This window comes from Canis aureus, chromosome 27 (assembly GCF_053574225.1).
Source record: "Canis aureus isolate CA01 chromosome 27, VMU_Caureus_v.1.0, whole genome shotgun sequence".
NCBI classification, from domain to species: domain Eukaryota; kingdom Metazoa; phylum Chordata; class Mammalia; order Carnivora; family Canidae; genus Canis; species Canis aureus.
The window spans coordinates 19,761,101-19,774,367 of record NC_135637.1 but is presented as its reverse complement, the minus strand read 5'-3'; the positions used below and the strand labels follow the sequence as shown (position 1 = coordinate 19,774,367).

Below are 13,267 nucleotides of genomic sequence, written 5' to 3'. Positions count from 1 at the left end.
TGTGTGTCTCATGAATAAATAAATAAAATCTTTAAAAAAAACCCCATAAAATTAGCTGTTTGAAGGCGAATCTGTGTGATTTTAACATATTGTTTTCTGGGACGCCTGGGTGGCTGAGTGGTTGGGCGTCTGCCTTTGGCTCACGGTGTGACCCTGGGGACCCGGGATTGAGTCCCACATCAGGCTTCCTGCAGGGAGCCTGCTTCTCCCTTTGCATATGTCTCTGCCTCTTTCTTTCTGTGTCTTTCATGAATAAATAAATGAAATCTTTAAAAAAATAAAAATAACATATTGTTTTCTATTTCACCACTTAATTTTTCTGATTATAAAATCACTGCATGTAATTTTGCATATAATATCCAAGCATTATATATATGAAAAGACTGTCAAAGATCCCCCCCACCATAAGCCCACTTTCACTACTAGAGGAGAAAGCCACAGGTAGGTGAGACTATTCTTCCAAATTATTCTATTCCTTTTTTTTTTTTTTAAAGATTTTATTTATTTAGGGGATCCCTTGGTGGCTCAGCGGTTTGGCGCTTGCCTTTGGCCCAGGGCGTGGTCCTGGAGTCCCAGGATCGAGTCCCACATCGGGCTCCCTGCATGGAGCCTGCTTCTCCCTCTGCCTGTGTCTCTGCTTCTCTCTCTCTCTCTCTCTCTCTCTCTGTCTCTCATGAATAAATAAATAAATATTAAAAAAAAAAAGATTTTAGTTATTTATTCATCATAGACACACAGAGAGAGGCAGGCTCCCTCTGAGGAGCCCGATGCAGGACTCAATCCGAGGACCCCAAGATCACGACCTGAGTCAAAGGCAGATGCTTAGCCACTGAGCCACCCAGGTGCCCCTACACTGGGTCTTCTCATGGGATTAGAGGTCATGGAAAGCCACTGGGTTTTATTCTGGTGTCCTGAAGGATTTCAGCAGGTTGGTGAGAGACCCAGACCATGCCTTCCCTCCTAATTCAGAGATAGGGGCCTTCCTAAGGCTGTGTGTCCAAGCCAGATGGGAAGCTCCAACCTTCCAAAAAGCATCAATGCAACCCTCGTACTCCCATTCATGAACCAGCCCATGGACTCTCAAGTTCTGGCTTTGAATCCTGACTTGACCACTTTGTACCCATGTGGCCACCAGCAGGTAACTTTATGAACCTTGGTTTCCTACCTATAAAATAGGCATGAACCAACCCCTCCTTGGATTTTTGCAAGGATTTTTTTTAAAGAATTATTTATTTATTCATGAGAGATACAGAAAGAGAGGCAGAGACAGGCAGAGAGAGAAGCAGGCTCCCTGCAGAGAGCCTGATGTGGAACTTGATCCCAGGACCTTGGGATCACAACCTGAGCCAAAGACAGATGCTCAACCACTGAACCAGGTGCCCCAGATTTTTCGCCAAACCGCTGCGCCACCCAGGGATCCCTTGCAAGGATTAAATGAGATAATGTAAAAGACTTAACATGGTGCATCCCACATTTCAACCAATAAATGTTCCCAATAATAATTATTCTAATATAATAATGATCATATAATGATAGCTATTAATATGATTAATAATATTCACAGTCTTGATTCTGCAACTCTTTGGTGACTAGATAGATACCCCTAAATCTGTGTTTTTCTTTCCCAGCCCTAAAATCCCACTCCCATGATAATTAGGGCTTCAGTTTCTCAGCCCTTTTCTTGCATGTTTCTGGCTGTTGAAATGGCATAACAACCTTGGGAAACATATGTTTTATTATCTAGATTTTACAGTTACAGCAACAAAGCCTCAGAGTGGTCAAGGCACTTGCCTCAAACCACCCAGCTAAGTAAATATCAGACCTGCAACCTCACACACATTCATTGATAAGGAAACTGAGGCTCAGAAATATGAAGTCTCATGCCCAAGGTTGTACAGTTGGCAGGTGGCAGGGCAGGGTTTAAACTTTTGTCTGTCCTGCGACTCCTGGACCCTAAGGGTTTCCCCCAGAGGGCTGATGCTCCTGCGAAGATCCACCCTCTGAACTCTCTGGGGATATAAGCAGGGGAGGCTGGAAGCTTTCATTTTTGCTGCCCTTACTCTGGGGCTCTCATATATTGGAAACACCAGCCCCTTCTTCTGGAATGCCCTTCTCACCGCTTGCCTCCCATTCACCAAAAACCAGGTCAGTGTTCATTCTTTTCCAGAAAATATTTCCAAGCTTCCCTTGAATTACTCTTAAGCAGCTGATTCCCCTTCATGTTCATGTCTGCAGTGTCATTTTTACAATGCAATTGTAATTTTATTTTTAAAATATCAACTCAGAGCAGCCCCAGTGGCGCGGCGGTTTGGCGCTGCCTGCAGCCTGGGGTGTGATCCTGGAGACCCAGGATCGAGTCCCACGTCAGGCTCCCTGCATGGAGCCTGCTGCTCCCTCTGTCTGTGTCTCTGCCTCTCTTTCTCTGTGTCTATGAATAAATAAATAAAATCTTTTAAAAAATAAAAATAAAAAAATAAAATATCAACTCATTATGGGAATACATAAAATCCCATATATGGCTCAAAATTCAAAAGATTCAAGGGGCACCTGGGTGGCTCAGTCATTTGAGCCCCTTCCTTTGACTCAGGTCATGATCCCAGGGTCCTGAGATCAAGCCCACTGTCCAGCTCCCTGCTCAGCAGGGAGTCTGCTTCTCCCTCTGCCTCTCACAGCTCATGCTAGCTCTCTTTCTCAAATAAGTAAATAAAATCTTAAAAAAAAAAAGTTCAAAAGACTCAAAAAGGTATTTAGTGAAATCGCCTTCCCACCCCGATGGCCTGCCAGTTAACAGGAGTGTTTATGTATTCTTACAGGTATCTCCAGCATATAGCAGCAGCTTATAAACAAATATATTTTTCCCATTTTCCCCCACAAATGATGCACATGTTACACACACTGTTCATCTTTCTTTCTTTCTTTCTTTCTTTTTTTCTTTTTTAGATCTTGGAAACTGTTTCATATTAGTACATAATAATCTTCCCAGATCTCTTTTGTGGCTGCACAGTTTCCCGTTGTAGGACCTTATGTAGTTTATTTAACCATTCCCCTGTGGATGGACATTTGGGTTGTTTCCAGTCTTTTGCTCTTAAAAACAGCACTGCAGGGGCATCTGGCTGGCTTAGTCAGTAGAGTGTGTGACTCTTGATCTTGAGGTTGTGAATTTGAACCCCATGTTGGGTATAGAGATTACTTAAAAATAAAATCTTAAAACAAAACAGCACTGTAGCTAAGACCCCTCTACTTGAGAGGTTGTTGTCAATCCTGGGAAACTCTGTGCATGGTGTGTGATTGAGCAGAGAGACTGGGGCTGGGGTTCTCATCCAGATGCAACTAACCCCACAGCCCAGGCAATATATTTCTTTATGCCTCAGTGTCCCAGCCTTTCCTTCTTTTTTTTTTTTTTTTAAGATTTTATTTATTTATTTATTTATTTATTTTTTAAAACAACATCCTTTTTTTTTTAATTTAAAAAAATTTTTTTTATTTATTTATGATAGTCACAGAGAGAGAGAGAGGCAGAGACATAGGCAGAGGGAGAAGCAGGCTCCATGCCGGGAGCCCGACATGGGACTGAATCCCGGGACTCCAGGATTGTGCCCTGGGCCCAAGGCAGGTGCCAAACCGCTGAGCCACCCAGGGATCCCCCCTTTCCTTCTTTCAAATGATATTTACTGAACACCTGCCATTCTAGACACTGGTGGAGAAGATAAGCCTGGCCTCTCTTCTCATAGCACTGACATTTTATTGGGGGAGGGAGAGACAAATAATCAACAGATAAGCAAATAAACACAGAACACAATGTCAAAAGGTGAAAGTAAATAAAATAAGCTGGCATAAAGGGATATAGGGTCTGACATGGAGGTTGAGGGGTTGTAGATAGCATGTCCAGGATCCACAGAAGTGACTTGTGAAGTGAGATCTCAATGATGAGCAGGAACAAGAACTGGGAAGAACGTTCTAGAAAGAGACTCATAGCTGTGATTTTATTTATTTATTCATGAGAGACACACAGAGAGAGAGAGAGAGAGAGAGAGGCAGAGACACAGGCAGAGGGAGAAGCAGGCTCCATGGAGGGAGCCCGACGTGGGACTCGATCCCGGGTCCCCAGGACCATGCCCTGGGCTGAAGGCAGCACTAAACCGCTGAGCCACCCGGGCTACCCTGGACCATGTACATTTTTTAGACATTACTTTGAGACCTGGGCATTCCACTCCTAGGTGACTACCTGAGAGAGATGACAACATATGTCCGCTCAAAGATTTCTCTATGAATATTCATAGCAGCTTTATTCACAGAGGCCAAAACTGGTGAAATAACCCAAATATCCATCAACAGGACAGTGGAGAACCTATACACAGGAGTTCTACTCAGCAATAAAAAGGAGCAAACTCTTGATACACATGACATGGATGAATCCTGTGAACATGCTGAGGCCTAAGAAGCCAGGCGTCCACACACCCTGCAAAAAAAGAGAGCAAGAGGGACGCCTGGGTGGCTCAGCAGTTGAGCGTCTGCCTTTGGCTCAGGGTGTGATCCTGGAGTACTAAGATCGAGTCCCACACTGGGCTCCCTGTATGGAGCCTCCTTCTCCCTCTGCTTGTGTCTCTGCCTGTCTCTCTGTGTCTCTCACAAATAAATAAATTAATCTTTAAAAAAAAAAGAGCGAAAGAATACATATTGTATGATTCCATTTACATAAAAGCATTATAAAGTTAATGCAGGGGCGCCTGGGTGGCTCAAACAGTTAAGCAATTAAGCTCTACCTTTGCTCAGGTCATGATCCCAGGGACTCCCTGCTCAGCGGGGAGTCTGTTTCTCCCTCTCCCTGTCCCACCCCCACACTCGTGCTTTCTCTTTCAAATAAATACAATCGTGAAAAAAAAAAAAAGAAAATGAAAATGAAAATGCAAAGATAATCTATAGTCACAGAAAACAAATCAGTGGTTACCTGGGGCCAGCAGTCAGGGGACAGGGGATCAAAAACCAAGGACAAGAAAGAGCAATGGAATGTTCTGTGTCTTGATTGAGTTGGTGGTTACATGGGTATATCCATCTGTCAAAGCCCATTGAACTAGTACACTTGATTAGGTGTGTCTTATGTATAAAGGAGGACAGAGAGGATTGGGAATGACTTCTCAGTGTGCACCTGTCAACATGTGGGGATCTTAGCTGCCATGGGGACACTGAATGTGGAGCAGCTTTGGAGGGAATCCAGCCCGTTTCACCCACAGAAGGACTGATAGTCTCTTGGGATCCCTCCTGCCCCTACAATTCTTGGTGTAAAATCCCTCCCTTCCCAGGCAGATACGGAGTGTCAGTTACTGAGCAGAATCCTCACCATTGCCCCACCTTATGGCGGAGACTGGTAACAGGAGGTCGGGATTCCAGCTGAGGTCTCACTTTCTGTTCTATTGTCCAGTTTTTCCGGAGTGCTCCTCTGCCCCAGCTAGACTCCTTCAACTAACCTGTGCTTTTGAGGAGTGGCTGCACATCAGGAAGTGTCCCAAACTCCATGAGTGTTGCTGTCACTGAAAACCCACTGTGCTGTAACTTACTATATATTTCTCTGTAAATGACTCACTTTTTTATTTAACTTAGCCTCTTCCTAAACTATAATATTGTATTTTTTAAAGATTTTATTTATTTATTTATTTGAGAATGAAAGCAAGTGTGAGTGAGAGAGAGAGAGAGAGCAGGAGTGAAGGGGCAAAGGGAGAAGGAGAAACAGGCTCCCCGCTGAGCAGGGAGCCCGATGTGGGGCTCAATCCCAGGACCCTGGGATCATGACCTGAGCCGAAGGCAGGCATTTAACCAACTGAGCAATCCAGTCACTTCTTTAATATTGAATTTATTTAAAAACATCCCCATATAAGTGGACCTGCACACTTCCAACCTGTGTTATTCAAGGGATAGCTTTATTGGTTTTATGGGTTACTTAGGTATTTTTCTAACATATGTGAATATATAATTATTAAAATAAGAAATCTCCACTTATATACCATTTATACCTCTCTCATTCCCCTGGTGGTCCTTGTACCACATCTGGGGGGATTTCTTCATGAGGTCACCCTAAAGTATTGTGTGCAGGTCAATGTGTATGAAATAATCGGTTATACATTTCTCTGGACACAGCTGGTTTGCACAGGACTTTGTCAACACCCAGCAAAAGAACCAACAGCAACAGTACACTTAATCTCTGAAACAGCACTTCCACACCTAGAAACTGATCTCCAGAAAATAATTAAGGATGTACTTCAAGATTTTTTTTTTTGAGGGGAGGGAATTATTTTTAAGATTTTATTTATATATATTTTTTAAGATTTTATTTATTTATTCATAGAGACACAGAGAGAGGCAGAGACACAGGCAGAGGGAGAAGCAGGCTCCATGCAGGGAGCCCTATGTGGGACGCCATCCAGGGTCTCCAGGATCATGCCCTGGGCTGCAGGCGGCGCTAAACCGCTGCACCACCGGGGCTGCCCAAGGGGAGGGAATTATGGACATTTTTTTTTTAAGATTTCATGTATTTAAAAAAAAAGATTTCATTTATTTATTCATGGGAGAGGCAGAGGCACAGGCAGAGGGAGAAGCAGGCTCCATGCAGGGAGCCAAATGCAGGACTCAATCCTAGGACCTTGGGAATCACTCCCTGAGCTGAAGGCAGACGCTCAACCGCTGAGCCACCCAGGCATTCCTGGACACTTGATTTTTGTTTTTTTTTTTTTTTATTTATGATAGTCGCAGAGAGAGAGAGAGAGGTAGAGACATAGGCAGAGGGAGAAGCAGGCTCCATGCACCGGGAGCCAGACGTGGGATTTGATCCTGGGTCTCCAGGATCGCGCCCTGGGCCAAAGGCAGGTGCTAAACCGCTGCGCCACCCAGGGATCCCTGGACACTTGATTTTAATCTTTTAGTTGATCTGTTTTTTTTCTAAATGTCTTCCTACCATGAACAACTACTATAAAGAAAACTTCCACGTCTATATAGCAAGCCCTGGAATTTACTTTTCTAAATCTTTCCCCCTCCCCTTAATCCCTTCTGTCTTCCCAACGTCAGTCAGTTCACAGTTAAGACATGGTCTCTAGCTTTCTGAAGTCTAGAGTCAAGTATGAGACAGAGCTGCAAACGAGTGCACAGGAACTGTTTAATTATAATTGTCAGGAGTGCCTTCCTGGTGCTAAAAAAAGATCTTAATAACAGGGGCACTGCAGGTCAGGGCATGGTTTTCTAAGGAAATGGCTTTTGGGTCAAAATCCCCAAAAATAATGATGCCAGCTCACATTTAAAGCTGCACTGTCCCATAGGGTAGCCACTGGCCACATATGGCTACTGAGCACTTGGAATGTGGCTAGTTAAACTGAGATGTGCTCTAAATGCAAAATATACAATGGATTTTGAAGACTTCACATGCAAAAAGAGTGAGAAATTTCTGATACTTTTTTTTTTCTACTTGGATCTTTACTTTTTTTTATTAAAGATTTTATTTATTGGGGATCCCTGGGTGGCGCAGCAGTTTGGCACCTGCCTTTGGCCCAGGGCACGATCCTGGAGACCCGGGATCGAATCCCACATCGGGCTCCCGGTGCATGGAGCCTGCTTCTCCCTCTGCCTGTGTCTCTGCCTTTCTCTCTCTCTCTCTCTGTGTGACTATCATAAATAAATTAAAAAAAAAAATTAAAAAAAAAAAGATTTTATTTATTTATTTGAGAGAGAGAGAGAGAGAGCATGAGCAGGGGGAGGGACAGTGGGAGAGAGGGAGAAGCAGACTCCTGGCTAAGTGCAGAGCCCCAACATGGGGCTTGATCCCAAGACCCCATTCCATGACCTGAGCCAAAGGCAGATGTCCAAATAAATAAATAAATAAATAAGAAACAAATAAATAAATGTTGAAATGAAAGGGATGCTTGAGTGGCTCAGTCGGTGGCTTGGATTTCCTGCTCACCCAGAACTCTACTTCTTCCTTTCCCTCTGCTCTTCCCCCATCTCATGTTTGCACTTTCTTCTCTTTCCTCTGAAATAAATAAAATAAAAGAGGGGCACCTGGGCGGCTCAGTCATTGACCATCTGCCTTCAGTTCAGAGCATGATCCTGGGGTTCTGGGATCAAGTCCTGCATAGGGCTCCACGCAGGGAGTCTGCTTCTTTTTTTCTTTTTTTAAATGAGAATTAAAAAAAAATTATGATAGACTTAGAGAGGAAGAGAGAGAGGCAGAGACACAGGCAGAGGGAGAGGCAGGCCCCATGTCAGGAGCCCGACGCGGGACTTGATCCCGGGACTCCAGGATTGCACCCTGGGCCAAAGGCAGGCACTAAACCGCTGAGTGACCCAGGGATCCCCGTGGGAGCCTGCTTCTCCCTCTGCCTATGTCTGCCTCTTTCTGTGTCTCTCATGAATAAATAAACAAAATCTTAAAATAATTTTTTTTGAAATGAGAGGGGCACCTGGTGGTGCAGGCAGTTGGGCATCTGATTCTGGGTCTCTGCTCAAGTTGAGATCACAGGGTCACGAATCCAGCCCTGTGTGGGCTTGGTACTCTGCTGTAGTCTCCCTAACACTCTCTCTCCCTCTGCCCCTCCCCCTGCAAAGCTTTTCTCTATCCTAAGTAAGTAAAGAAATTAAAAAAAAAAAAAAAAAAGTAAAGAAATAAAGATGAAATGAGAACATTTAGGATATATTGGATTAGATAAAATATATTAAGATTCATTTTACTTGTTGCTTTCTACCTTTTTATTTATTTTTTAAAAATATTTTATTTCTTTCTATACTTATTTAGAGAGAGAGAGAGGGAGAACAAGCAGGGGAGAGGCAGAGGGAGAGGGAGAAGCAGACTCCCTACCAAGCTGGGAGCCCAATGTGGGGCTGGATCCCAGGACTTGGAGGTCATGACCTGAGCTGAAGGCAGATGCTCAACCATCCAAACCACCCAGGTGCCCCTAGAAAGTTTTAAATTACCTATGTGGCTTGCGTTTTTTTTTTTTTTTTCTTTCTAGTGGATAGGGCTGAGCCAGAGAGCACTTACTGACAGCAAGGATTGTTCTGAGTACTAAATATGTAGTATCTCATTTAATCCTACACTGACTCTGAGAGGTGGCTAGTATTCATCTTTCTGCAGAGGTGGAAATCTGAGGTGCAGGGAGTAAATGGCCAGAGATTCATCACCAGCAAGGAGTATAGCGGGGGTTTGAACCTGGGTAGGAGTCCCTCTGCCTAACCAATGTGCACTTAACCTCTACCTAACTCTACTGTGCTGGGACATCCATAGCCATCAGAGTGGAAGGAGCAGCACAGGGACATTCCATGGACTAGATGGACCTCTGCTTTCTTGGTGGCTGTTTCCTTATCCTGGAAACTCTGAATTCAGTTTTAGCAGCGGTGTCTGTCTGCCTTGTCAATGCAAGTTAATCTTCTTTTAAAAAAATCTATGATTATTGGGTTTTTTAAAAGATTTTACTTATTTGTTCATGAGAGACACAGAGAGAAAGGCAGAGACACAGGCAGAGGGAGAAGCAGGCTCCATGCAGGCAGGGAGCCCAATGTGGGAATTGATCCTGGGACTCCAGGATCACGTCCTGAGCCAAAGGCAGATATTCAACCACTGAGCCACCCAGGAATCCCAGGAAGCATGCTTATTTTTTTTAAAAGATTTTATTTATTTATTCATAGAGACAGAGAGAGGCAGAGACACAGGCAGAAGCAGGCATCATACAGAGAGCCTGATGTGGGACTCTATCCTGGGTCTCCAGGATCATGCCCCAGGTTGCAGGCAGCGCCAAACCGCTGCGCCACCGGGGCTGCCCCCAGGAAGCATACTTATAAAGGTCCACTAAGCACTAACTCAGCCCTATCCACTAGAAACAAAATGCAAGCCATGTGTGTAATTTACAATTTCCTAGTAGCCATATTTTAAAAGATAAAAAGAAACAAGTAAAATTAATGTTAAACCTTCCCAGTATATCCTAAATGTTACTGTATCAACTTGTAATCAACATAAAAAAAATATGGCTCTGCTGACCCTTCTGTCTCCCCATTTTTACTTCCCACCTCATATTTCATGCTGCAAATTCCTTCTAAGGCACCATGGCCTCTGTCTTTTCCACAGGCTTTGCATATGCTGCTTTAGGCAGCTGGGAATGGTGGAAGGCTATTTATCCTTCATACACACCTATTTGCTCTTCTGCCTGCCTTTTTGGTCTGGAAACCCGAAGAAGGCAGGCATCATATCAATTTTATTCATCACTGTATCTCCAGCCTGAGTACAGCTCTTGGTACAGTGAAGACACTGTTAAATATCTCACCACTGAGTGAATTAATGAGTGACTTCACAACTGATCTTCTGTGTCTTCAATTAAACTGAACTTTCTGAGGAAAGGCACTATGGTTTGCTCTGTTCCAACTGTCGGCATAATGCACCAGTCATTCAGCAAATATATATTGAGCAGCACCTCCTCTATGCCACACACATACTAATGGACACGGTTTCTGCCCCACGTGCTTTTAGTCTAATAGGATGAGAGACATTTATCAAATAATCCCACCACTACATGTAAATTGCAGTAATGAGAAGTGCCTACAAAACAGAGATACGTTAAAGGTGTTGGATGGCATGAGATATCGTGACTGCCCAGATGGGGAGCAATCTTGGCTCTTGAATTTTAATACAAGAGGATGTGGCAGTCAGAGGTGAACCACTTGATTCTGCCTTCAATGATCTTGTTACCCAGATCAAGGAATAGTGGCTTCCAGATACAGGGTTTTCAGGGCAAGGCTACACTCTTCCAGGGCATCCCCAGCCTGTGGCTGAACACAATGGGGGTACTGGGGCTTGAACACTTCTGCCCAGTGGGCCTCCTCCAATGAGTTTTTGTTCTGGCACCCCCTGTTAGGTTATTTATTTTTGTCAGATCAGAGTCCTTGCCCAATCCTACTTCTTCCCCTTTCTCTTTCATGGGCGTTAACTGCCCCACCCTCCACCCCCTCTAACTCAATATCTGCTTTCTGGAGGACTGGAAGGGTCCTCCAAGACTTGACCTAGAGGGTCTTGGGATCTTGGGAGCTGGATTCTTTTGGGCAAGGAGACTTGAAGTTGTACTTACAGAGCATTTTTATGTAGAATGGACAAACTATCATCATCCTTTGCAAAGAGTGGGGAAGGGCTGATAGTAATAAATGCCTCTATGAGAATTAATTTTGTTTTTTAAAGATTTAACTTATTTATTCATGAGAGACAAAGACAGAGAGAGAGGCAGAGACACAGGCAGAGGGAGAAGCAGGCTCCATGCAGGAAGCCCGACGTGGGACTTGATCCTGGGTCTCCAGGATCACACCCTGGGCTGAAGGCAGTGTGAAACCGCTGAGCCACCTGGACTGCCCTGAGAATTAATTTTTATTTTTTATTTATTTATGATAGTCACAGAGAGAGAGAGAGAGAGAGAGAGAGAGAGAGAGAGAGGCAGAGACACAGGCAGAGGGAGAAGCAGGCTCCATGCACCGGGAGCCTGACGTGGGATTCGATCCCGGGTCTCCAGGATCGCGCCCTGGGCCAAAGGCAGGCGCTAAACCATTGCGCCACCCAGGGATCCCGAGAATTAATTTTGATAGTAGCTATGAAGTATCTGGCACTCCATGAATGGCAGCTGTTATTATTACCTGATTTTCGAGTGCACAGGAGCAGAGCCCCTCTGGGCTCTGGGGTAGCAGTGGGTGTTTCAGGAAACTGTGCCTGGCACTGGGTGTAATCGCCTTGAAGTTTTTTCCTGAATGCCTTACTAAGGTGGGTTCCCCTCTGCTCCATGCAGAGTTTTGGAAAAGCCTCCCTTTAGGGAGGGTGGACATGTGGAACATTAAGGGATATACAACCTTGAAAGTACTGAATCTGGCTTCAAAGGCTGGATTGCAGGCTGCACCAGAGAGCGACCCCAAGAAAGGTCCTCCAAAGGTTCCTTGTTTTGCTCGGTACTGATTTGGGGTCCTCCTGGGAGATGACCTACTGGAAGAGAGACGGACAAACTGGCGGACAAGCCTGAGTCTCCAGCGGATGCGTGGGTGACTGGTGGATGGACAGACACCGGTCAGACTGTGAGATGTCGAAGCCGATGGGTCTGTCAGCCAGACAGTCAAGCATGTGACTGAGGCCGAGACTGACCGCAGGGCCCGCAGGTCTGGGAGCCTCCCGCCTGCAGGCTCGGCCGCGAGGGGGCGCCGCCGCCCCGCCCGGCCCGGCCCGGCCCACTGCAGGCTGGGCGCGCGCTCGCGGCCGGCGGCGGGGCGGGGCCAGCGTCCGCACGGGGCGGGGCCGGCGGCTCCCGGGGGCGCCCGCGGGCGGGGGGCGGGGGGCGGGGTCGGGGGGCGCGCGTGCTCGCGGGGGCGGGGCGCGCGCGGCGGCGGCGCGTTCCGTTCCGGGCCGAGGCTCGCGGCGGAAAAGTTGCGGGGCGGCGAGCAGCGGCCCCGGGACGGGCACAGAGCGCGACGCCGAGCCGGCCCCCGGCGCCCGCGGCCCCGCCATGGACGACCTCGGTGAGTGAGCGGGAGGCCGAGGGAGGAGGCTGCGAGGGGCGCGCGGCCCCGGGCCTGGCGGGCGCGAGCGAGCGGCGGGGGGCCGCGGGGCGGGGGTCCCGGGCCAGGCCGGCCCCGCCGCGGTCCTCACAGCCGCCAGCCCCCGCCTCGGGTACGGCCGCGCCTCCGGACCCCGGACCCCGGACCCCGGACCCCGGAGACCCAGCCGCCGGGGTCAGCTTGCACCTTAGGGACCTGCCGCCCGCCCCGCCCCGCCCCGCCCCCCCCTCCGTGGGACCCTCCCTTCACAGCCGGCTCCCCCAGCCCCCACCTCCCGGATCGACCGCCCAGCTCGGGGGAGCAGCTGCCTGCACTCCCGGTGGACCTGCGCCCACCCCTTCAAGGGCCCCGACTTCAGGGGTAGCCCCTCCACGCCCACCCCTTTCATTTCGCAAGTTAGAGCAGAGCCTCCGCTGACCACACCCCCACAAAGACAAGTTTCTCATCTGTCCCCATTAACCACCCCCCACCCCAGGTCTGGGCGCCCTGTTTCGTCTCCGGTCACTGCATTTCGCCGGGTGCCTTGTCCAGTCTGGACCAGCCCCTCCCCTTTCCTATCACAGATCAGCCTAATCCTAGAAGAGTAAGCCGGGGAGACATGATCCCCCCCCCCCACTCCCAGATTCTGGGGCAGCGCCAGGGGAGTGAGGTGGGAAGCGGGCCCCAGGGTATGGCCATCTCTGGACTTGCCCCGGCTGGCAGGGTTCCTCCCACC

General features: G+C 47.4%; 1 protein-coding gene across 4 annotated transcripts in view; it reads left to right on the top strand.

The window, feature by feature from the left end:
- The first annotated feature begins 12,372 nt into the window (after positions 1–12,372).
- PXN (paxillin) overlaps positions 12,373–13,267 on the top strand; it is a 48,347-nt gene continuing 47,452 nt past the window's right edge. For all 4 annotated transcript variants that reach the window (XM_077875880.1, XM_077875879.1, XM_077875878.1 and 1 more), the window contains exon 1: positions 12,373–12,513. In XM_077875880.1, the coding sequence (XP_077732006.1) occupies positions 12,501–12,513 (13 nt within the window). In that variant the 5' untranslated portion in view covers positions 12,373–12,500. The remainder of the gene's footprint in view (positions 12,514–13,267) is intronic.